This window comes from Anomaloglossus baeobatrachus, chromosome 12 (assembly GCF_048569485.1).
Source record: "Anomaloglossus baeobatrachus isolate aAnoBae1 chromosome 12, aAnoBae1.hap1, whole genome shotgun sequence".
In the NCBI taxonomy this organism is placed as follows: Eukaryota; Metazoa; Chordata; class Amphibia; order Anura; family Aromobatidae; genus Anomaloglossus; species Anomaloglossus baeobatrachus.
In genome coordinates, this window is record NC_134364.1 from 65083185 (window position 1) to 65109291 (window position 26107).

The window sequence follows — 26107 nt, forward strand, 5'->3', positions numbered from 1 at the left end:
GAGAGCCATTGAGCGTTGGTGGTCAGAGCTTCGGCTACATGTGGCCACCAATTGGGTATTGTCGAAAGCTTAACGAAGAAATAATAAAAGTATATCACCTTCTTATCCACCCTTGGATTCTGTGACCATAGCGCCACCTCCTTTGGAAGATGGAGTCACGCTCACCTTGGAACTGGGATCATGTTCGCTAATGTTGACTCTTAAAAATGATGGTTGGAATTTTCTCAATTTTTTTTTTGTCCGTATAACTATTGATATCCTTCCGGTTTCCACAGAGCACTTTCCACTGTCACCGTATATGATACTGTACATTTTCCCATTTTTTCGCTATCCCGCCTATATTTAGTCTTCTTAACCAACGCACTTTAGCTAATAGACTAAAAGATTTATCACGGCGCTTTCAGTTTTAGTGGAAATCAAGCCAGCGACGCGAGACAATTTCGGATGACTGGTTGCCACAGGTATCATAATGATTTATATCATCCATAAAATCTGTGCTTAAAGAAAAATAAATAAATAAATGCTTTCCAGAACAAGAATCCAGTCCTTCTGGAATAAAGAATTATCAAAGATTGATCTGCAAACAACGCAGTAAACTTTTTGCTGTATAAAAGAAAAAAAAAAGGTAAAAAAAAGGTAAAAAAAAATAATACAAAAAAAACCCCCAAAACAAAACATAAGATTATGTCCTCCTAACTTGCTACAGCAAACTTTGAAATTAGTTGCAAGTTTTAGAAAGTGTGTGCCGCCAGAGAGAACGGATGGAAAGGGAGATAAAGATGCAAAGAACATTTTCAAAAAGGCGAAAGAAATGTACTTTCCTTCAGTTAATGTAAAATTCACAATGCGCTTTCCTACCTGCCGCCGACTAAGTATTTTTTTTTTACTATTATTTCATTATTTTGGAATTCGGAATATAGCTGGACGGCCAGATCGGTGTCAGATAATCCATTTCCTTTCCATTATCACCTGCTGACGATAAGTATTTTATTAAAATATTGAAAAAAAATTGAATTTTATATAAAGGCGCATTCCATGTAAAATTATACGGTCTGGGGCTTAACTAGAAATTATCACACTTGTCAATGCCTCACACCTCAAGCAATTACTAGAGCCAAAGAATACAGATGATGTATCCGGAGACAAGGATCGGACGCATTGAATTTCTATGCCCAATCTTTTATTGTTTTGACATTCACCATTGAAAACACAAACATTCGGCCAACAAAAAACACTCATGTGTAGGACTTTGGAGAGATACAGGGCCAACCAAAAGAATTCAACCTCCATAGGTAAATGTCTAAACCCAAATGTCATGTTCAGAGTGAGAAAGATCAGAAAATACAGTTGCGCCCAGACCTACAGATGTCTGGCACACTACAAAAACACTACGCACAAAGGGAAACACCGGGGACACTTTAACAATGGTGGGCCCCGGTGCTAGGGAGGGGGAAGATGGGACACCTCCTGCACTCACCTGCACCTGTATCCTGCATTCCATAGCCAGCCCAATACAGGTTCTTTTAACCTGTCGCTCAGCAGGATACCTTGAACCCTAGAAGGCCTGGCAATCAACCCTGACTAGTGAGCTGGCCGGTGAGGAACACTAGTCCCACCACCACATTAATACAACAAGAAGGTTGTTTGTCTTCCTACTCTTCGTGTTGTATTAGTGCAGCAGTAGGACCAGTGTTCCTCAGCAGCTAGCTCACTAGCCAGGGTTGATTGCAGGACCTGATAGGGTTCAATGTTTCCTCCTCGGCAGCAGGTTGAAAGAATCTGTATAGGGCTGGTTAGGGAGTAAGGATACAAACACAAAGTCCACGGCTGCAGCCAGACTCTGAGGCAGCAGATGGATGGGTTCAGGTGAAGAACACAGCAGCTCCTATCACCAAGGTGGCCAGGACAGAATGGATTCTATCAACAGCAAAGGTTGATGGGCATTGCCTCTATTTGAAGTTGAAAAGCGTGCTCTCAGAGGGGCTGCACCTGACATGGACTGGTAGATAGCTGCTGGCAACAAAATTGACATTAACCCTTAATACTCCAAAAGAAAGGAAAACACACATAAGCTTCAGAGTCTCACAAGGCTAAGTGAGACTCAAGGCCCAAAACCGTCACAAATCTCCTAATATCAGAAGATGTCCATGACCACAAAAAACAACAAAACAAGTAGTTTATCCAAATACAGCACAAAAAGTCCTCTTTTACCAACTGCTTCAGTTTCAGAATTATTCATCCCTTGATGACAAGCATCTTTAATATTTAGTAGAGCCCCTCTGACTGTTAAAACCTGCTGCAATATTCCTGAGACATTTTAGCCTATTTCTCATGGGAAGCGGGTTCAAGTTGGGTTGTCAAGAGATTGGTCCAAGCAAGGTAAGACGAGATCTTTGACTTGGAATGGAAAGGATATAAAAGATACAAATGGCGGTGAACAATTCTAGGGAAGGGAAAAAAAAGCCATTAGTATACAGATCAAAATCAGGCACTGTCCAGGGAGGAAAGTTGTGGATATGAGAATAACATGGATATTATAAAAAAGATCTGAAAAACCTCATGATGGAGCAAAGCTGACATCGAAACGCGTGTTTCTTTAAAATAATGTTTTTCAATAAAATTAATTTAATTCTCATCTCTGCAACTCTCCCCCCTGGGCAGTGCCTGGTTTTAGACTGTACATTAACTGATTTTTTTCCTTCCCTTGGAATACCTCTGGACAACAACATCAGCCGGCATCAAAGGATTCAACAAAGCCTCAACCCACATGTACTGGGAGGTGTAATCATCCCAGATTACTGAGGAGACATAGGGTCAAAAAACCTCAAGTAAAGCAAAAGATCTGTCGCAAGATTCGGAGGCACAAGGCACTGAGGTTTCAGTTTGTGTAGTTAGGAGCATACTAAACACTAGATGTCTCCATGCCAGGACTTCAAGATATCACCTCTATAGAGCCAAGCACACAAGAAAAGCAATCTTCAAAATGCTCAAAACAAAATAAAGAAGCCAAAAAAGTTCTGGAATTCTATTCTATAGAGCGATGAAAGAAAACTGGAAATTTTCTGGCAGCGTTATGTCTGGAGGAGTAAGAAAGAACCATATGCTGAAAAGAAAACCCTTTCTACAGTCAGGTATGGCAGTAGCTCATTGATGCCTACAGTGAAGCATGGTCAAGGCTTGGTGAAGTCTACAGTGAAGCATGGTGGTGGCTCGTTGATGCTTATAGTGCAGCATGGCGGTGGCTCATTGATGCCTACAGTTTCGCATGGCGGGGTCTTGGCGAAGCCTACAGTGAAGCATGGAGGTTGCTTGTTGATGTTTACAGTGAAGCATGGTGGGGTCTCAGTGAAACATGGCGGGGTCTCGTTGAAGTCTGCAATGAAGCATGGCAGGGTCTTGCTGAAGCCTACAGTGAAGCATGGTGCTTGCTCGCTGATGCTTACAATGAACTTACAGTGATCCTCCTAGTTTTCTCCTGGTGATCCAGCACTGACACTACACTGATCCTCCTAGTTTTCTCCCGGTGATCCAGCACTGAGACAACAGTGATCCTCCTAGTTTTCTCCCGGTGATCCAGCACTGACACTACAGTGATCCTCCTAGTTTTCTCCCGGTGATCTAGCACTGAGACAACAGTGATCCTCCTTGCTTTTTCCCAGTGACCTTGCACTGACACTACTGTGATCCTCTAGGTTTTCTCCTGTTGATCCAGCACTGATACTAAGTGATCATCCTATTTTTCTCCCGGTGATCCAGCACTGACACTAAATGATCCTCCTAGTTTTCTTCTGGTGATCTAGCACTGACACTACAGTGATCCTCCTAGTTTTTTCCCGGTGATCCAGCACTGACACTACAGTGATCCTCCTAGTTTTCTCCTGGTGATCCAGCACTGACACTACAGTGATCCTCCTAGTTTTCTACTGGTGATCCAGCACTGATACTACAGTGATCATCCTATTTTTCTCCCGGTGATCTAGCACTGACACTACAATGATACTCCTAGTTTTCTTCTGGTGATCTAGCACTGACACTACAGTGATCCTCCTAGTTTTTTCCTGGTGATCTAGCACTGACACTACAGTGATCCTCTTAGTTTTCTCCCGGTGATCTAGCACTGACACTACAATGATCCTCCTAGTTTTCTCCTGTTGATCTAGCACTGACACTACAATGATCCTCCTAGTTTTCTCCCGCTGATCTAGCACTGACACTACAGTGATCCTCCTAGTTTTCTCCTGATGATCTAGCACTGACACTACAGTGATCCTCCTAGTTTTCTCCTGGTGATCCAGCACTGACACTACAGTGATCCTCCTAGTTTTCTACTGGTGATCCAGCACTGATACTACAGTGATCATCCTATTTTTCTCCCGATGATCTAGCACTGACACTACAATGATACTCCTAGTTTTCTTCTGGTGATCTAGCACTGACACTACAGTGATCCTCCTAGTTTTTTCCTGGTGATCTAGCACTGACACTACAGTGATCCTCTTAGTTTTCTCCCGGTGATCTAGCACTGACACTACAATGATCCTCCTTGTTTTCTCCTGATGATTTAGCACTGACACTACAGTGATCCTCCTAGTTTTCTCCCGGTGATCCAGCACTGACACTACAGTGATCCTCCTAGTTTTCTCCCGGTGATCTAGCACTGAGACAACAGTGATCCTCCTAGCTTTTTCCTGGTGACCTTGCACTGACACTACAGTGATCCTCCTAGTTTTCTCTTGATGATCTAGCACTGACACTACAGTGATCATTCTAGTTTTCCCCAAGTGAAAAGTTTAATTAAAAAAAACAATGATGGAATTGCCGTCTTTTACACATCTTTCCAAACGGCAAAAATGAAAAATAAATAAATAAAAATCGTCTGGTCCTAACAGGGTTAAATTAATGTGTTTCTTTTTTCTCTTAGTATTGTTCGGCTTGTTTTTCTTGCTATGTGAGAAGGTGCTTTATGTACTTCTGTCTGACAAGCACACGGTGCATCTATACATTCTGCTCTCTCTATAGCATTAGCCTTAGCCGCATTCTCCCACATTAATGAAACGTTTCCATTTTTATGTTGCCGTCCACATTCTGTCATTACATAATGAAAACATTCAAAGGTAAATGCACAGTTACTAAAAGCTTTCGGTTTGTCGGGTATTTAGTCTGTCTTTGTGGAACAGCACATGTAAATGTGATAATTCTCTCCGCGGACAGAGCCCTGAAAGGGGGAACATTCAAAACCATGAAACGCTTAATTTGCTGCATTCAGCTTTTATGAAATCGCCGCTCTCAGTGCGATGGAAGGTTAATGCAGTCACTATTACTGTACATGACAGAAGGAACATTCAAACACTATACAAAAGAACTATAGGAACAGTCAGTACGGGAAGAAAACCCTCAATTTTCAAAAAGTCAAACAAAGGCGCACTGGTCAAAAACGATCCGGCGGTAGAAGACTGTACAAGGATTAACACATACAGAATGAAAATGTACGGAGTGAAAATGCCCCCCGTACAGCCCCAGCCTGCACTCCAGTGCCAAGTACTGGAAAACTAACTGTGGCTCTTTTAAAGTGGACCTGTCACTTGTCATGAATACATAGCTTCTCATAAGCCAGATCAGATACCCACACTTTGCACTGACGAGGGGCAATCACCCCGAAACACCGTGTCTGCAAATTGTGATTCTGATCTGGCATATATCCTAAGTCATATGAAAAGGCTTATTAAAAGGCCAAGTTTGACTTTTAGGATTGCTACTTCCAATAGGGGGTGCTAGAGTTTGTCTCCTTTCCTGGAGAGACAATTTGAATAATTCCCAGAGGGGCATTGCAGCTATAAGTCCCCTCACCACTGACAGCCAGACTAGTTTGTCAGGTCTCCATAAGGAGAATAGTCTTCCCTTGTAGTCCCCACATAGCTTCTAATAAGCCAGATCAGATACCCACACTTTGCACTGACGAGGGACAATCACCCCAAAACACCGTGTCTGCAAATTGGGATTCTGATATGGCATATATCCTAGGTCATATGAAAAGGCTTATTAAAAGGCCAATTTTGACTTTTAGGATTGCTACTTCCAATAGGTGGCGCTAGAGTTTGTCTCCTTTCCTGGAGAGACAATTTGAATAATTCCCAGAGGGGCATTGCAGCTATAAGTCCCCTCACCACTGACAGCCAGACTAGTTTGTCAGGTCTCCATAAGGAGAATAGTCTTCCCTTGTAGTCCCCACATAGCTTCTCATAAGCCAGATCAGATACCCACACTTTGCACTGACGAGGGACAATCACCCCAAAACACCGTGTCTGCAAATTGGGATTCTGATCTGGCATATATCCTAGGTCATATGAAAAGGCTTATTAAAAGGCCAAGTTTGACTTTTAGGATTGCTACTTCCAATAGGTGGCGCTAGAGTTTGTCTCCTTTCCTGGAGAGACAATTTCTCATGAATATGTCATTTATTTATCAAGTGTAAATGCCGCCGTTCTCCAGGATCCGGAGTTGTTTTCCTTTTGTTTCTGTGCCCCCTTTTCTTTGCATTGAAATCTAGGCCTTTTAGACAACTGTGTGGGATCCAATGAAAAGTTGATGACCACACCCATTTGGTTAACAATACTATATTTACCAAACAGGAAAAAAGGAGCCTTTTCTCTGGAGGGAGCAGAAGAAAAATCCCCGGAGGGAGCAGAAGAGCACAAGAAAAATAACTCAGAATTCAGGAAAAACTAAGGCAGAAAACAAGAGCAGTAGGGTTCTAACTGGTTACAATAGGGGTAGAGATGAGATTAGTGTCACCTCACCTGTGACACAACTATTGATGCATGCTCAACAGGCTGCTGCAGACCTGTGGGTGATGCACACTGACATAGGAGACGATCAGGATAAAATGTGGTTCTTCTGCGCTGGCTCAGTGGATGAAAATGACTCCAAATAGATTAAGTTGAAAATGTTTTTTTAGTCTACATGTTTCGAGGCAATTTAGCCCCTTCCTCAGGGCAAAATCATAGTATGGATTTGTCCTCAGGAAGGGGCAAGATTGTCTTTAATCACATTGACTAATATACCTTTTTCAACTTGACAAAAAGGACTCCAAATAGATTAAGTTAGAAATGGTTTATTGGTCTACACGTTGTGAGGCATTTAGCCCCTTCCGCAGGACAAAATCATAGTATGGTTTTGTCCTGAGGAAGGAGCTGCATTGTGTTCAATCACATAGACTAATAAACCATTTTCAACTTGACGAAAAGGACTCCAAATGGATTAAGTTAAAAATGGTTTATTAGTCTGTGTGTTTCGAGGCAATCTAGCACCTTATTCAGGACACAATTATACTATGGTTTTGTCCTGAGGAAGGGCTAGATCATCTTGATAAACCATTTTCAACTTGATGAAAAGGACTCCAAAGGACATTCTTAAATTGAAAATGGTTTATTAGTCTGCATCTGCACGTTTCAATGCAATCTAGCCCCTTACTCAGAACAAAAATATACTATGGTTTTGCCCTGAGAAAGGGGTGAGATTGCATCGAAGCGCTTAGACTAATAAACCATTTTCAACGTAATCCATTTGGAGTCCTTTTCGTTCATTGAGTCAGCAGAGAAGAACTGCAAGTTGACAATGGATTATTGGTCTATGCTTTTCGAGGCAATTTAACCCCTTCCTCAGGACAAAATCATAGTATGATTTTGTCCTGAGGAAGGAGCTACATTGTCTTGAATCACGTAGACTAATAAACCATTTTCAACTTGATGAAAAGAACTCCAAAAAGGATTAAGTTGAAAATGGTTTATTGATCTACACGTTTCGAGGCAATCTAGCCCCTTCCTCAGGACAAATTCATACTATGGTACCAAAAGTTTGGACACACCTTCTCTTCTCTAGAACAACTGTTAAGAGGAGACTTTGTGCAGCAGGCCTTCATGGTAAAATAGCTGCTAGGAAACCACTGCTAAGGACAGGCAACAAGCAGAAGAGACTTGTTAGGGCTAAATAACACAAGAAATGGACATTAGACCAGTGGAAATCTGTGCTTTGGTCTGATGAGTCCAAATTTGAGATCTTTGGACCCAACCACCGTGTCTTTGTAGAAAAGGTGAACGGATGTACTCTACATGGCTGGTTCCCACCGTGAAGCATGGAGGAGGAGGTGTGATGGTGTGGGGGTGCTTTTCTGGTGACACTGTTGGGAATTTATTCAAAATTGAAGGCATACTGAACCAGCATGGCTACCACAGCGTCTTGCAGCGGCATGCTATTCCATCCGGTTTGCGTTTAGTTGGACCATCATTTATTTTTCAACAGGAAAATGACCCCAAACACACTTCCAGGCTGTGTAAGGGCTATTTGACTAAGAAGGAGAGTGATGGGGTGCTGCACCAGATGACCTGGCCTCCAGTCACCAGACCTGAACCCAATCGAGATAGTTTGGGGTGAGTTGGACCGCAGAGTGAAGGCAAAAGGGCCAACAAGTGCTAAGCATCTCTGGGAACTCCTTCAAGACTGTTGGAAGACCATTTCCGGTGACTACCTCTTGAAGCTCATCAAGAGAATGCCAAGAGTGTGCAAAGCAGTAATCAAAGCAAAAGGTGGCTACTTTGAAGAACCTAGAATATAAGACATATTTTCAGTTGTTTCACACTTTTTTGTTAAGTATTTCATTCCACAGGTGTTAATTCATAGTTTTGATGCCTTCAATGTGAATCTACAATTTTCAGAGTCCTGAAAATAAAGAAAACTCTTTGAATGAGAAGGTGTGTCCAAACTTTTGGTCTGTACTCTACATAATTAGGGCATGACAGGTCATATTTAAGAGGTCCAAATTCTACTAATGATGGCCCCAATTATGCCCACTTAATAACTGCTTATATTAGCTATAGACATTTTTTGGGATTCTCACAATTTTATATGACAACTCGGACCGGCCAAATCACCAAAGACTATTTTTCCAAATTACACCAGACAACTTCCAAAAGCTTCATATGATCATGGCAGTGGGAAAACAAAGCTGTAGAAGTCTGGAGCATAAGCAGTACACGGAGCCTATGTAAGCACTGCGCATGCGCCGGATGCCACCCAGATTCTTGTGTTGATGTTCTCAGCCTGTAGGAGGCCAATCAAGCTGTAAAAGGGACCAGCCAGCGTGACTCTTCAGGACAGCGGCTCCACCCTCTTGACTTATTACTGCTATCTGAATTCAGAGTTCAAAGTTTTTATTTTCCATTACCGTGCATCTTCTAGAAGATAGAAGATCATCATTGTGAACCGGTCACCATCCTCAATTGCAGGATGGTGGTGGCTTGGAGGCTTATACTCGACTGACAGGTTATCTTTTTTCTATCCCTGAATGTGGATCTGGATGTCAGGGCGCCAACTGAAGATGAAGCATCCCAATGCCGGACACATAATTCTTACACATGCCTTCTGAGATATTTTGATAGGCTTTTTCAACATCTGGAAGATTTACCAAGTCTTTCGGGAGTTCATGAGGTCTCCCTTTTTTAATTGGGTCTCCCAGAAGTTCCCGTAGAGTTACCACCTATGCCTTTAAGGCCTGTCTGCTTCAGATTTCATAGTTGAGTCCCAAATGCTTATTATACTTTTTCTCGAAGACACACTCCAGGCAATTGATGCACTATATTGTGCCTAGTGCTGGGCCTGAGGGCGGTGCATGGCACAAGGATTTTTTGCTCAGCCCCCTCAGGCCCTGCACTAGAAATAACACAGTGTATCAGTTTAGACTATATAATAGTAAAAACAAACCCCGTAGAAACAATAGAATGACTAAAGTCACCTCTGCAGAAACGGCCTCATATTTCTGCTAAAACCTACAAACACGACATAGAATCCAGAGGTCTTTTGCGATTCCATTAGGAAGGTCACAGTTTATACGCCCCTGTGGGGGCTGTAGACATGTCGTTTTTATCTCTTTCCCTTACGAGACACATAGTAATGTCTAGGATTAGAGTATGAGCTAATAAAAGTACCAATTTAATCAGCATTAGATGTCATTGAACAAATTAAGCCAGACATGTCACTCGAAGCAAGGATCACCAAGCTGCGAATTGTCTATTTTGGACACATCATAGAAAGAGAGCAATCACCAGAGAAGGACGTCATGGTCGGAAGAATAGAAGGCAAAGTGGAAGACCAGCAACCTGATGGCTTGATACAATTAAGAAAACAGTGGACCTATCTAGGAGGAGAAGACCCTAATGAACCTATCAACGAGGAGAAGACCCTAATGGACCTATCAAGGAGGAGAAGACCCTAATGGACTTATAAAGGAGGAGAAGACCCTAATGGACCTATCAAGGAGGAGAAGACCCTAATGGACCTATCTAGGAGGAGAAGACTCTAATGGACCTATCAAGGAGGAGAAGACCCTAATGGACCTATCTAGGAGGAGAAGACTCTAATGGACCTATCAAGGAGGAGACGACCCTAATGGACCTATCAAGGAGGAGAAGACTCTAATGGACCTATCAAGGAGGAGAAGACCCTAATGGACCTATCAAGGAGGAGAAGACTCTAATGGACCTATCTAGGAGGAGAAGACTCCAATGAACCTAACTAGCCTGCACAAAATCCATCTTCCTACAGAGTGTTCAATCCATCAAGTCGCCATGGCTCGAGATTAAGCTGAAGGTGTCACACGTGGACTTGGGAAAGATCTGGTGCACGATGAGACACACAACAAACAAGGGGTTCACCATAACAAACAAGGGGTACACTGGGGACACTCTAACAATGGAAGGTCCTGGCGCAAGGGAGGGTCATGATGGGACACCTCCTGCACTCACCTGCAGCTGCATCCTGCACTCCTAGCAAGCCCTATACAGGTCCCACACCTGTCGATGAACAGGATACCTGAAACCCTAGGAAGCCCTGCAAGAACCCTGGCTAGTGAGCTGGCAGGTGAGGATCCCTAGTCCCACTGCTGCGCTAAAACAACATGAAGGGAAGGTACGACAGACAGGGGAAACAACAGAGGATAAGGTCAAACTTCATGGCTGCAGTCAGACACCAGGACTGCAGTCTACACCACTTCCAGCAACAAAAGACTCAGCAGCTCCTTCCACCTAAAGGCCTAGCTTCAGAATAAATCAGAATAACTGACGCCCTCTACTGGAGATGTAACCAATATATAGGGGAAGGGAGTGGTCAACAACCGCAAACACCTGAGGCCTGGAGACAAAAGCTACTGGAAAGGAAAACTGACATTAAACCTAGAAGCACCAAAAGAAAAGAAAATACATTTAATATGATTAGTCTCAGATGGTACAGAGAGACTCTGGCCCAGATCCTGTCACAAGTCTCTAAATATAGAGAGAAGGCTGTGACAGAAGGCAGTTCAAAAAAAAGAAAGATGTCACTGAAGGTCATCATCTGAAATAATGATGCAATGTTTGAATTAATTTGTGCCATAAACTGCAATACAAAATTGCATTATAATCCCAATGTCGTCATTGGCGCATTAATATCTGCCTGTTAGTAGGTAATTTGCATTTTATAACAGATTTTTTTTAAGGGGTTAAACAGGATTAAGATCCAGAAGGATCAGGGGTTACAGAGGCGTATGATCCACGAATGGAGACCCTCACCAGATCAATCACACTGCCCCAAAATCTACTGTTCATGACAACCACGAAGTGTTTGTGCCTTCAAAGGAGGGAAACTGACAAGCTGTGACTTATAAAAAGAGTTACACGTTTTTATCAAGTTCCTTTTTGTTACAGAAGAATCAAAATATCTCATTAATGTGACCCCCAGTGTTTATGGGGGAATTAGAGGATATAATATAGCAGTGTATGGTGTCCATGTTTTCTGTGGCTGCTGCTATTCCTCCGGCTAATGGATGGACAGTCTGAATGAAGGACATATTTTTTAAGAATGCCCTCATTTTTGTAAAATCACTGTTTTCTCTGCTGCAAATCTAGCAGTTCTCTGAATGCTGAGCCCTGTATAACCCCGCCCACATCACTGACTAGCCGCTGTCAATATACATAGAAACCTGCCGATCAGTGGTGGGAGAAGTCACACAGAGCAGGAGGACTACATAGCATGAGATAACTAGTCCAGTAGTGATAATCTCCTGGTGTTAAAACACTGATTATATTGATACTACACAAAGGCCATCGTGTGATACATTGTTGGAATCAGGCTTTCTGTCCCTACATCATGCTGTTCTCACATTAAATTCCAAGAATTTGCTGACAGATCCTTTTAAGTAAATTCTTGTATTTGGGGCTAAAAATCCTTTTTGCTATTGTGTTTCATTACAAATTTAGCAAAATACATATAAAAGTGTTACAAATGCCTCTTCAGACTATCTTAGCAGGCTGACAGACTCTTAGTTAGCTCATTCTGAAGACAGGAATAGACAGCACAGCACAGCGGCTACAGAAGGAGAAGGGTGATAGTTTTTTTTAAAGATATCCAAATGCAAAAATGATATTTACCTCCCAATTACAGGCACCTATGTATAAATAAAATGGCCCTCCCAAAGAGGTACAAGCCCTTTAAGTGCTTTGCACCATCCTAAGTGATCAGGATTCAGGTAGAAATCACTGCAATGACAACACACTGAGATCCAGACATGATAATTGGTTCAAGTCTCCCACTAAGATTTAAAAAAAAAAAAAATATATATATATATATATGTATATATATATATATATATATATATATATATATATAAAAAGTTTGAAAAATTTATAAAATTTTATTTCCCACTTTCCAGATCTAAAAATAAAAATCTTTATTTATTTTTTTTTATTAAAGCATTCATGTTGTCATGGGGTATAAGGGGATAACAGGGGACCGGGGCTCCTACACTAGTCCTAAGGATAGGGGGGAAGCCTAACTGTCTCTAATCCCAGAGATACGTCTAATGGTGATGATGTCTGGGCCACCTTCCTAGCCTTGCTCCTGGACAAACCCGGATCTACACTGTGTGCAGAATTATTAGGCAAATGAGTATTTTGATCACATGATACTTGTTATATATGTCGTCCTACTCCAAGCTGTATAGACTTGAGAGCCAACTACCAATTATGAAGTAAATTAGGTGATGTGCATCTCTGTAATGAGGAGGGGTCCGGTGTAATGACATCAACACCCTATATAAGGGGTGCTTAATTATTAGGCAACTTCCTTTCCTTTGGCAAAATTGGTCAGAAGAGAGATTTGACGGGCTCTGAAAAGTCCAAAATTGTGAGATGTCTTGCAGAGGGATGCAGCAGTCTTGAAATTGCCAAACTTTTGAAGCGTGATCACCGAACAATCAAGCGTTTCATGGCAAATAGCCAACAGGGTTGCAAGAAGCGTGTTGGGCAAAAAAGGCGCAAAATAACTGCCCATGAATTGAGGAAAATCAAGCGTGAAGATGCCATTTGCCACCAGTTTGGCCATATTTCAGAGCTGCAACGTTACTGGAGTATCAAAAAGCACAAGGTGTGCCATACTCAGGGACATGGCCAAGGTAAGGAAGGCTGAAAAACAACCACTGACCAAGAAACATAAGATAAATCGTCAAGACTGGGCCAAGAAATATCTTAAGACTGATTTTTCAAGGGTTTTATGGACTGATGAAATGAGAGTGACTCTTGATGGGCCAGATGGATGGGCCAGAGGCTGGATCAGTAAAGGACAGAGAGCTCCACTCCGACTCAGACGCCAGCAAGGTGGAGGTGGGGTACTGGTATGGGCTGGTATCATCAAAGATGAACTTATGGGACCTTTTCGGGTTGAGGATACAGTGAAGCTCAACTCCCAGACCTACTGCCAGTTTCTGGAAGACAACTTCTTCAAGCAGTGGTACAGGAAGAAGTCAGTATCGTTCAAGAAAAACATGATTTTCATGCAGGACAATGCTCCATCACATGCATCCAACTATTACACAGCGTGGCTGGCCAGTAAAGGTCTAAAAGATGAAAAAATAATGACATGGCCCCCTTGTTCACCTGATCTGAACCCCATAGAGAACCTGTGGCCCCTCATAAAATGTGAGATCTACAGGGAGGGAAAACAGTACACCTCTGGGAACAGTGTCTGGAGGCTGTGGTGGCTGCTGCACGCAATGTTGATCGTAAACAGATCAAGCAATGACAGAATCTATGGATGGTCGGCTGCTGAGTGTCATCATAAAGAAAGGGGGCTATATTGGTCACTAATTTTTTGGGTTTTGTTTTTGCATGTCAGAAATGTTTATTTCTAAATTTTGTGCAGTTATATTGGTTTACCTGGTGAAAATAAACAAGTGAGATGAATATACATGGTTTTTATTAAGTTGCCTAATAATTATGCACAGTAATAGTTACCTGCACAAACAGATATCCTCCTAAGATAGCCAAATCTAAAAAAAAAAAACACCCCAACTTCCAAAAATATTAAGCTTTGATATTTTTGAGTCTTTTGGGTTGATTGAGAACATAGTTGTTGATCAATAATAAAAAAAATCCTCTAAAATACAACTTTCCTAATAATTCTGCACACGGTGAAATACCCCCTCTCCCCCACCCCAGGGGAGGACTGGGACAGGAGTGGTTAAACCCACAGATATGGACAAAAGGGTAAACCAAAATTTCGATGAAAGAGCTAGCACACACGGAGATATAAGACAATACATGATCATGAGGAAATAAAGAGCAGGGAGGAAGTAATCAGACGACAAGAGGATTTCCACAGCACACCAAGTAACACACAGTAAATCACCATCAACTGGAACACAACAGCACACTGACCAGAATAACAAAAGCTATAGTCGGCATGGGAAGACAGATTCCTCTATCTTAACAAGGCGCGGAGTATCTGTGATAGGTCTCCTGCAACATGTGATCCAAAGGGTAACCATCAGGCTAACAGAAATTAACTCCTGATAACCCAATCACCAATGAGCACACAGCTGGTTGACGCCCGAGCCTGCCTGTGCAACGCAGAAGAAAGCATTTTGTTGAGTGGCAGAGTCTGTAATTTATTATCTGGCGCCATTAAAACCTAAAAAGTGGTAAAATAAAAAAATCGATGCAGAATCGAGAGGGGGTTAAAAGAAAGATACTTTTGCAGGTAGCAAAGATCTTTTATTATTGGAGCAAGTCTCTTCCTGTCCTTATCTTATTTTATTTTCGGCATACAGCAATCAAGTGGATGTCAGGACGATGATTGCGGGCTCCAGACGAGACGCCGTCCTGCCTGCTGTTCTGCATGGTGCGAAAACAGAGGCCGATTCTTCATGCATAAAACAAATGATCTGTATCTGAACGCGCCCGTCTTGTATTTTACATCTATTGCTTTCATTCCAACGATGCAAGTTCCTTCCGATGGAAGTTAATCTTAAGATGTAATTAAATTTTTTAGGTCTTTAAATTGTAAACCTGCCTGTTGTATCTCCTGCTCTGCGCAGCACATCCGTAACTAAGAAATCAATTCCTAGCGAGTAAGAAGGAATGATTACCCTTTCCGGAATGTTTCTCGATTCTTTAGTACATGCCTTCCAAATAATGCGCTCATTAAACTGTTATTGTATTGTTTAGCGTATGGGATCACCTGCTTAAGTCCCAAGCGGTACGCCAGGATTCGGTCCACTGCGTCCGGGTTCATCTGAGTCCACTGTAAGCTGTAGGCGTAGACACTGGCTTTGCTCTGCCATAGAGGGTTGTAGGTATCATAGTAAAATTCGGGGGGGTAGGCTTTCCCTGAAAAAAAAAAAAAAAGACATACAATAGGACAATGTTATATGTGTACACACATGCATACAAATATATTACTCAAAAATATGTATCAGATTTTTCGAATTATAAGACGTACGTTTCCTCCCCAAAATGTGGGAGGAAAATGAGGGGTGCGTCTTATAATGCAAATGTTGCTTACCGGGAGGTGGAGAATGGGTGCTGTGCTCGCTGTGGTGGAGGCTGTGCTGGCTGCGGTGGGAGCTATGCTGGCTGCGTTGGAGGCTGTGCTGGCTGTGGTGGGGCTGTGCTGGCTGTGGTGGGGCTGTGCTGGCTGTGGTGGGGCTGTGCTGGCTGTGTTGGAGGCTGTGCTGGCTGCGGTGGAGGCTGTGCTGGCTGCGGTGGGGGCTGTGCTAGCTGCGATGGGGCTGTGCTAGCTGCGATGGGGCTGTGCTGGCTGCCGGAAGCTGTGCTGGCTGTAGTGGGAGCTGTGCTGGCTGCGGTGTGGCTGTGCTGGCTGCGGCGGGGGTTGTGCTGGCTGCGGCGGGGGTTAAGCTGGCTGCCAGATGCTGTGCTGGCTGTGGTGGGGGCTGTGCTGGCTGCGGTTTGGGCTGTGTGGAGCAGGGCGGTGCAGTGGGTGAGATGTTCTGTCGGCAATGCAGCTTCAAATAATGGCGCCCGGAGTCAGCGTGTGCGTAGATGGAGCTTAATTATATACTAATCTTCACTGCTGTGTTGTCACGCCTGTCTGTAGAGATTCATCAATGTTTCATTGCTTTTTCTTTTTATTGCTATTGCTGAGCTCTGATGTCCTCTCACTATCCAGAATCTCTACAAAACATCTGCTGCGTTCCCTGCCTTGGCTTTTAAACTGACTATATCTATAGGATTTCCAAAAATGATCCAAAATACCAAGAGACACTGCTAAATGAATTATTTTTGAACTTGGCTTATCTAATATATAAAGCTGAGTGTATGTGTGTGTGTGTGTGTGTGTGTGTGTCCGCTAAAAGAATTTGCACCGTGACATTTGCAATCACGAAATTTTGCACAGACGCCTCATGTGACTCAGGGAACGTCATAGACTATGTTTTGATGGGAAAATTTAACCCCGTGCTTTACAGTTACTCTCCAAAATACTGCCTCTATTAAACTGAATGGAGGTGGGAGCTACAAGCTATTAATAGCAACTGTCAGTGGTTGCTATAGGAACAAAATAAACTGTTAGTATAAGAAGCTTTTGTGTGAGGTAATAAGATGTCAGTGGGGAGACGGATAGAGAGAGACAGAAAGAGACAGACAGTGAGACAGAGACACAGACAGAGACAGATGGGATAAGAGACAGACAGGTAAAGTTTAAAGTTACAGACGGGCAAAGAGACAGACCTGGAAAGAGACAGACGGGCAAAGAGACAGACGGGCAAAAAGACAGACGGGCAAAGAGACAGACGGGCAAAGAGACAGACGGGCAAAGAGACAGACCTGGAAAGAGATTGCCCTCGAAGAGACAGACCTGGAAAGAGACAGACCTGGAAAGAGACAGACAGGGAAAGAGACAGCCCTGGAAATAAACAGACGGGCAAAGAGACAGCCGGGGAAAGAGACATACGGGCAAAGAGACAGCCCTGGAAAGAGACAGCCCTGGAAAGAGACAGCCCTGGAAAGAGACAGATGGGCAAAGAGACAGACAGGCAAAGAAATAGACGGGCCAAGAGACAGACGGGGAAAAAGACAGCCCTGGAAAGGGACAGATGGGGAAGGAGACAGACAGGGAAAGAGACAGACAAAGACAGATGGGGAAAGAGAGAGACAGACAGACACACATATAGAGACAGACACAGAGATAGAGAGAGACAGACAGACACAGAGATGGAGACAGACTGATACAAATACTGACAGAGAGATAGAAACAGACAGACAGAGACATATACACAGACAGACAAGAAAGACACAGACAGAGAGACAGACAGACAGCGACACACAGACAGAGACTGGGAGAGAGACAGAGAGACAGTTACTATCTCGGGCAACGCCGGGTATTACAGCTAGTATCATATAAAGATGAGCAAGTGTTTTGAAATTCAACTTCAACACAATTATTGCAACAATTCGATTTGCGGTGAATCAATTTGAAAAGTTTAATTACAAAGTTTAATTAAATACTAATCTTCTTCCCTGCTGTGCTGTCACACCTGTCTGTAGAGTTTCTTCAGTGTTTTATGGTTTTTCTCTTTATCGCTATTGCTGATCTCTGATGTCCTTTCGCTATCCAGAATCTCCACAAAACGGCTGCTGCGTTCCCTGTCTTCACTTTTAAACAGGTTATTATATCTATAGGATATCCAAACAAATACTCCAAAATACAAAGAAACACTTCTAAGGGAAATATTTTTGAACACTGCTTAACTACATCATATAAACATCAGCTCATCTTTTCAAACTTAGCTTCGACAAAATTTTTGCAGCAATTCAATTTGTGGTGAATTAATTTGAAAAGTCTAAAAAGCTTGATTACATACTACTACTAATCTTCTTCACTGTTATATTGCCACGCCTGTCTGTAGAGTTTCTTTTCTTCTCTTTATTGCAATTGCTGAGCTCTGATGTCCTCTCACTATCTAGATTCTGCCCAAAACGGCTGCTGCATTCCCTGCCTTGACTTTTAAACAGGCTATTATATCCTCTCATGATTGGCTGTGCTATACCATGTGATATGATAGCTGCAAGCCATCATAGGGAAGTCTGACCAGCCTGGAGCCATTTGAGCCTTTTCTGGTTGATGCAATCATCTACAATGTGTAAAATGGCAGCATACATTAGACACTTTGTGCTAAGTGAATTGCAAATTGTTTTAATTAGCCGGGTTCAATAAATTCCTAAAACTTCGACACGTCTTCAATTTTTTTTTAGCTCATCTTTAATATTGTGCCCCTTTTACGACCAGGACTGTTAGACTGGCATGACAAAATCCGGACTGTTGACAAGTATGAACTTTTTGTGACAGATTTTTCTTTGGGGTCTTAAAGTTGTCCCTATGGCCAATGAAGTTCTACCAAGAAGACACATTTAAAGGGGTTGTCCAGGACTAAGATGATGATGATCTTTGATTAGGATGGAGCTTACCCACCAATCAGCTGTTAGTAGGTCCTGCGGCCATCAGAAGATGTATAGCGCTAGAACACCACAGCGCTGTACACTGTCTAGTGGCCATCTAAGGTACTGCAGCTCAGGCTACATTCACTTCAATAAGTATTAAGTGCCTGATAACGCCACCACATACTGTATGGATATTCCAATTCCCCAAAAAGTCAATTTCCAGTGACTGCAGAACCTTGTACTATCTACTCAGTGGCAGTGCCAGTTGATGGACCCTACTAATCCGATATTGATTACCTATTTTTCAGGATGGGTCATCAATATCTTAGTCCTCGACACCCCCTTTAATTTTTTTAAATCATGCCAAGTATAGGAATATCCCAATATTCTACACTTATATACACTAAGAACCATTTCAGCCCTTATAGCGGAAGCGCACAATAACCTCTCACATTTTGATTAGCTTTTTAGTGGACATCTGCATTGTGGCCTAATCTACAGGGAAAAGAACATGCACTGCAGCTTCCTCCCCCTCCTCCCCCACTTGTTTATCTATTATTCTTGGTAGTGCAACAGTTTGATTTTTTGGGGTAATAAAGGTTGTGTATAGCGATAGAAAGGATCACTATAGACTTCTGGAAAGTGAAGAAGTTTATTTCTTCTTGCATGTACTACTTGTTTATACAACTTTTTGATTTAGCATTTATGTGCCGCCCTTTGGTTCCTATTTATTTGCTGGTCATTGAGTTTATATTGATTTAATGCGAACCCTGGACACAATAATGGAGATGATTTGGCCTCTTTTAGGCCCCGTCCATCGACTGAATTAGTACAGAGTTACTTTGGTAGTTACTACCAAATTGACGAGAATGTGATGCACTATTAAGGTAAAAGCTCTTTTAACATGAAATTACTGGGAATATGACTTTAGAGTCAGAGCGTGCAAGGACATTTACGATGACGAGCTAAAAGCTGAATCCATTAAAAGGGGAAATGCTCTGCAGCGGGGTCTTCCAGGTAAAACTTCATCAGGTCAAACCCAAGAGCCCTCAGTAATGTGCCATATGGCAAAACAAGTATCACTCTGATTATGGGGTGCATAGTGTCACTCCGAAAAGCCCTGTTCTATATAACATACCTTTATTTTTTGTGAACAATTTTTCAGAGATTTGATATTAAGCTAAAACACTTTTCAGAAAATGATTGCTACAAGAAACTAACTGTGAAGGAAGAGGGAAGAGGTGAGCTGTGACCATCCCCTATTATGACTGGTAGACCCAGTGTATTTTTAAAATACTATCCTATATGTGATAATAATGAGATTACTTATATGGTAGAATGTTGTGGGCATGCTCGCTGACAAGTATAACTAACTGTGAAGGAAGGGGGAAGAAGTGAGCTGTGACCATCCCCTATTATGACTGATAGACCCAGTTGTTTTTTAAAATACTATCCTGTATGTGATAATAATGAGATGACTTATATGTTGCAATGTTGTGGGCATGCTCGCTGACAAGTATAACTAACTGTGAAGGAAGGGGGAAGAAGTGAGCTGTGACCATCCCCTATTATGACTGATAGACCCAGTTGTTTTTTAAAATACTATCCTGTATGTGATAATAATGAGATGACTTATATGGTGGAATGTTGTGGGCATGCTTGCTGACAAGTATAACTAACTGTGAAGGAAGGGGGGAGAAGTGAGCTGTCACTGATGATGATGTCACCACGCCTGAGCTGACTGGGAGTGATCTATGGTGCCTCATTCTTTATAATTACTGGGTTAGTAATGAGGGTTTCTGATAGATGCCTCTCCATTTCTAACAAAAGGGCTTGATGCCAGCTGACACTACACAGCTGACATCAACCCACCAAATGTATTACCCCAATTGCCACTGTACCAGGGCAATCAGGAAGATCCGGGCAAAGCACCAAAATTGGTGCATCTAATGTGCCCCTTCTGGGGCAGATGCGAGTGTATATTTTTAGATATGCTTCTCTGCGTGTTTTTTTAATAGATTTTTAATGAACTAAAATACATTTGGATTTTTTATTATACTCCACGGACGATGATGCTGTATACTTCTTTTGACTCACCATGTGAACATGCTGCCGACATTTCTGTGTCCCTGCACCGCTGGTGAAAAGCTGCTTCCTAGAGATTGGTGAGCTGGACTTTTTTCTTTTAGGACTCCCTTCTGCTATAAGAATCCACTTGGAGGGAGCTAGTCTCTGGAGAAAGCTGAGATGTTCCTGCTGGAGAAGCTGTGGAGTGTTATTTGTTGTGTCTTTCCCACCTATTTGTCTTTCCTATCTTGAGTTGTCTTATTACAGTGGTGAGACTAGAGGTCCAGTCACACTAAGCAACTTACCAGCGATCCCAACAACGATAGGGATCGCTGGTAAGTTGCTAGGAGGTTGCTGGTGAGATGTCACACTGCGACGCTCCAGCGATCCCACCAGCAACCTGACCTGGCAGGGATCGCTGGAGCGTGGCTACACGAGTTGCTGGTGAGCTCACCAGCAACCAGTGACCAGCCCCCAGCGCCGCGTGGAAGATGCTGCGCTTGGTAACTAAGGTAAATATCGGGTAACCAACCCGATATTTACCTTGGTTACCAGCGCACGGAGCTACACGTGCACAGAGCAGGGAGCAGCGCACACCGCTTAGCGCTGGCTCCTTGCTCTCCTAGTTACAGCACACATCGGGTTAATTACCCGATGTGTGCTGCAGCTAAATGTGCACAGAGCAGGGAGCAGCGCACAATGCTTAGCGCTGGCTCCCTGCTCTCCTAGCTACAGCACACATCGGGTTAATTAACCCGATGTGTGCTGCAGCTACATGTGCACAGAGCAGGAGCCGGCACTGACAGTGAGAGCGGCGGAGGCTGGTAACAAAGGTAAATATCGGGTAACCAAGGACAGGGCTTCTTGGTTACCCAATGTTTACGGTGGTTACCAGCCTCCGCAGAAGCCGGCTCCTGCTGCCTGCACATTTAGTTGTTGCTGTCTCGCTGTCACACACAGCGATCTGTGCTTCACAGCAGGACAGCAACAACTAAAAAATGGCCCAGGACATTCAGCAACAACCAACGACCTCACAGCAGGGGCCGGGTTGTTGCTGGATGTCACACACAGCAACATCGCTAGCAACGTCACAAAAGTTGTTCGTTAGCAGCGATGTTGCTAGCGATGTTGCTTAGTGTGACGGGGCCTTAGCGTCTTGCCAACCTTCACTAGTCAGGGTGAGCTCGGGGCCATCGAGGGCCTAGGCCCTAGACATGAGCGAACCCAATGTTCGGTGTTCAGTTTTCAGGCCAAACATTGACTTAAAAAAAAACAAAAACCCCCCAGAATTTGAATGCTTTACATCACGCGAGCATCAGGTAGCTTGGTGCTCAGCCCGGTGCAAGCTGGTTGAGTGTCTGAACAGCTCACACTGGGGGTAACAACAGCATGATAGGATGTAGTGTGTATCCCCCAAAAACAAATGGAAAGACCCCACCCACCCTCCCCTAAAAGTATTCTGTTTATGGCTGGCTGTATGTGGGCAGAAACTTGAACTGAAGTGACTTCCATTGAGGTTTGGGCCAATTCTCATCCAGTGGTGGTTCGGGTCAGTTGCAGCCACCGAACCGAACTTCCATGGGTTTGCTCAACTCTACTAGGCACATGATTGGCTTACAGGGGAAGGACCCATCTAGGGACGTTAGGGAGTGCAGTGATCATCCTCAGGTGAGTGTCATGAGGTGACCCTGCTCCACTCTCCCTAGTGCCAGGGTCCTCCATGGTATTGTTAGCCTTATGTTCCCTTTGTGTTATGCTACTCTCCGGGTGTATTCTCAGACCTGGGCAACAAGTGCATTTACATTATGACAACAGTGTACCGAGCATCGCGCCCCCGGGTCTCATATAAAACCTGATGCCATGATGTGGCAAGCTAATTAAAGTAATACCAATAGCCAACATGGCTATGGCATTACCGTGTATGGCAGGCAATCCCTCCATGTTGATTGGCTGTCTAACAGCCACGAAACATGCGGGGCAGGGACTCGAGCACCCTGATGCTTGATCGAGTATTGAGTAGCACCAAGCACGCTCACTCATCACTACTCTACAGTTATGGAGTCAGCAGAGAGTTGGTGGCTTTTCTGTCTTCTGCTCCTCGGCAATGGGCCCCCGCTCTGTAACATTATGGGGTCTCTTCTTCGTGGCTGAGTTTCTGTGTCTCCTTCCATTTCTCAGTAATACCACTCACCGGGGATGGAGAAGATTCAGGAGGGAAGAAATGTCATGAACGGACTTGTTATACCGGTGGCTCCTATTACAGGATGCACTGGTATCACTGAGATCTTTACCATCAGCTGTTCTGTAACATGTTAGTAATGGTAGACGGCACGCATTTCATTCCAGCACATCAGAGTGATGCAGTCCTATAATAACCCCTGGTACTGTCTATACGAACACTCCAGCCGGTGGATCATTTCTGAATACGGGGTTGGTCCTTTATGGCTTTTTGCCAGTGACAAAGTGTTGTGAGCTTGTAAGTCATAAATGTACAAAAAGTCCAACAACCCACCGCAGCCCCTGATCCACCTTAGCATAATGAGGATGTATTTTTAGATTTGCTTAACCTTCAGTTACTCTGAAAGTCTGAATTAAACTCAAGATCAAAGAGGGAAAAAATGACTTTCTTCAGAAAACATGTCCTTGTTTAGCATATTAGAAATGCCTGCAGCTCTACAGTGCTGGTGTGATTCCTGACAAGGAGACTAACACGCTCAGTTTGATCAGCTGGGAAGTGGTGATGCTTCGGGCAGAGCTGCACATTCTCCGCGCTCCTTCTTTTCCTTCGTCAGCCTATGGAGACCAGCAGAGCACACAGTCACCGGAAAAAAAAATCCGTATCCATTCTAGTAATACATGCATATTCCCCATCCTAGAATCATACTGGCATCACGTATTAGAAGTGGGACTAAAAGATGGAAATATTATAGGAACCCTGGTCAGCACTGAGGTTTTACTAATGTGACACCCCAGGGGCACTGGGGTACTCGGTCCCAGGCGTGCGGTGCGCAGGGGGAAACAGTCGTGGTCGCGGGCCTCTGTGACCCTAGGGGTCAGTCCGATAAAAAAGGGGTGAAAAATAAAATTAAAATAAAGGAGTTCTCGACTACGCCACTTGCGGTGTGCGGCCAGGTTATTGGGGTCGCTGCTGCAAAGTCCTGCTGGGGCTGGTGGAGTGGTGCAGCTTTGGTGTTTTGGGTCCTCCGCAAGCAGAGCCAGGTCCCAAGTGGATGATGAGGGGGCAATGGTAGGGGACAGTCAGTGTACGTGTGCGAAGGCAAAATAAACCAGTCCACACCGGTATTTCAGTTTCCAATTTGTCTTTTACTTTAGGCTTTGTACCTAGACCCGCTGGCTGGTGCCGGTTTCAGGTGTTCCCGCTCCCCTTGTTCTCTGTGCCAGCTGTGACCTGGGTTAGCTGGTGGACTTGCACACTCCATGCACACTCGTTGGTATTGGGCTCCCGTGGCTTAGAGCTTCTGGGGGAGCCCCTCCGTTTCAGTTTTGGTCCTATTGCAGGCAGCCTGGACTATTTAAGGAATCTTTGGGTGGTGAGGGACTCTGGAGATCCCCTCACCTGGCAGAATTAACAGTTGAGCATAAAGTGTCCCGCTGTCCTAGGGTCTGCACCCTGCCTTATGCTGAGTCTTGTGAGCCTTGGTTCCAGACTTCCACAGGCGCCCCACGGTTCCTGGAGTATTACACATCCACAGGTAACACATGGTTCCTGGAGTCCCGGTTCCTTACTCCACAGTCCTCGTCTCCTTTTTCAGCGTTCCTTTGTTACTTCAGGTCGTTACACCTTTCTTTCTTCACTCCACTCTCAACTCTCTACTTCCACCTCTCCTCGACTTCCTCACACTTCTTCTTCCTCCTGCCAACTCTCCAACTGATCACTGGCCCCTCCCCTCGCTGGGTCTCTCCCTACAAATTGGGTGGCAACTAGCCAATGAGTGCCCATCCCTTTTACCTGTTGCTAGGCAGTCTCTCAGTCTGGAATTGGGGTTATGTATGTGGCCTGAAGGTGCTGGTGTGTTGACTGGCACGGATATTCTGGTTTTTGGGTTTCCATTTTGTGGGACCTGGTACCTCAGGGGTGCTACACTAACATAATAACACTAACCACCAAAACCATAACCAAGGTGTAAGGCTATATGCATACAACACCAAAAATACAATGGAAGCCAAAAGTCAAAAATTGTAATAATCTTTATTAATTAAGCTTATAGAAAACAATCTAAAAAGAATGAACCAACCCAAAAGACGGATGAGGTATTGACATGTGGACCCGGCACCAACCTTATAATAATATAAGGGCCCATAAAACAGAGCTGTAAACCATATATAAATCACAATTGAAGAAGTAAATCCGACTGCCTAAACCTACCCAAACTATAGAGCGTAATTTATATATTCACAAGTGTGAAAGCTATATATACACATAGGCATCACATAAAACATTCAAGAGTTAATGAATAGATTACCAGTATACAGGGCCCAGACCAAGGTAACTGGGCAGTATGCCCACACACCCGACGCGTTTTTCGCAACCAAAGTGCTTCATCCAGGAAGCTTAATGCTGCTCACTTGCATAGTGATACCTGTCCCAGCGCTGGCGTTGGTCCTTGATCCCTTCTCTTATGGCCACTTTGCCTTTGACATCATCACTCAAGGCCTTTTAGGGCTGACTCAGTGTCCAGTGAGTCTGGCATTTAGTTTCATTTGCTTTTTGTGTGTGTTTAACTCACAATCTGTTTATCTCAGCTGGGTAATCATCTCTTCAGTGAACTCTTACTTGTTTATCATCGATCTGCATTAAGGGTACCTTCACACTTAGCGATGCAGCAGCGATCCGACCAGCGATCTGACCTGGTCAGGATCGCTGCTGCATCGCTACATGGTCGCTGGTGAGCTGTCAAACAGGCAGATCTCACCAGCGACCACTGAACAGCCCCCAGCCAGCAGCGACGTGCAAGCGACGCTGCGCTTGTACGGAGCCGCCGACTGGAAGCTGCGGAGACTGGTAACTAAGGTAAACATCGGGTATGGTTACCCGATGTTTACATTAGTTACCAGCGCTGTGTGCAGGGAGCAGGGAGCCGCGCACACTGAGCGCTGGCTCCTTGCTCTCCTAGCTGCTGTACACATCGGGTTAATTAACCCGATGTGTAATGCAGCTACATGTGCAGAGAGCAAGGAGCCGCGCACACTGCTTAGCGCTGGCTCCTTGCTCTCCTAGCTGCTATACACATCGGGTTAATTAACCCGATGTGAACAGCAGC

At 43.8% G+C, this 26107-nt stretch overlaps 1 protein-coding gene across 2 annotated transcripts in view; it reads right to left on the reverse strand.

Moving 5' to 3' along the window:
• MDGA2 (MAM domain containing glycosylphosphatidylinositol anchor 2) overlaps positions 1 to 26107 on the reverse strand; it is a 798087-nt gene that overhangs the window by 74928 nt on the left and 697052 nt on the right. For both annotated transcript variants that reach the window (XM_075331178.1, XM_075331177.1), the window contains exon 10: positions 15541 to 15689. In XM_075331178.1, the coding sequence (XP_075187293.1) occupies positions 15541 to 15689 (149 nt within the window). The remainder of the gene's footprint in view (positions 1 to 15540; positions 15690 to 26107) is intronic.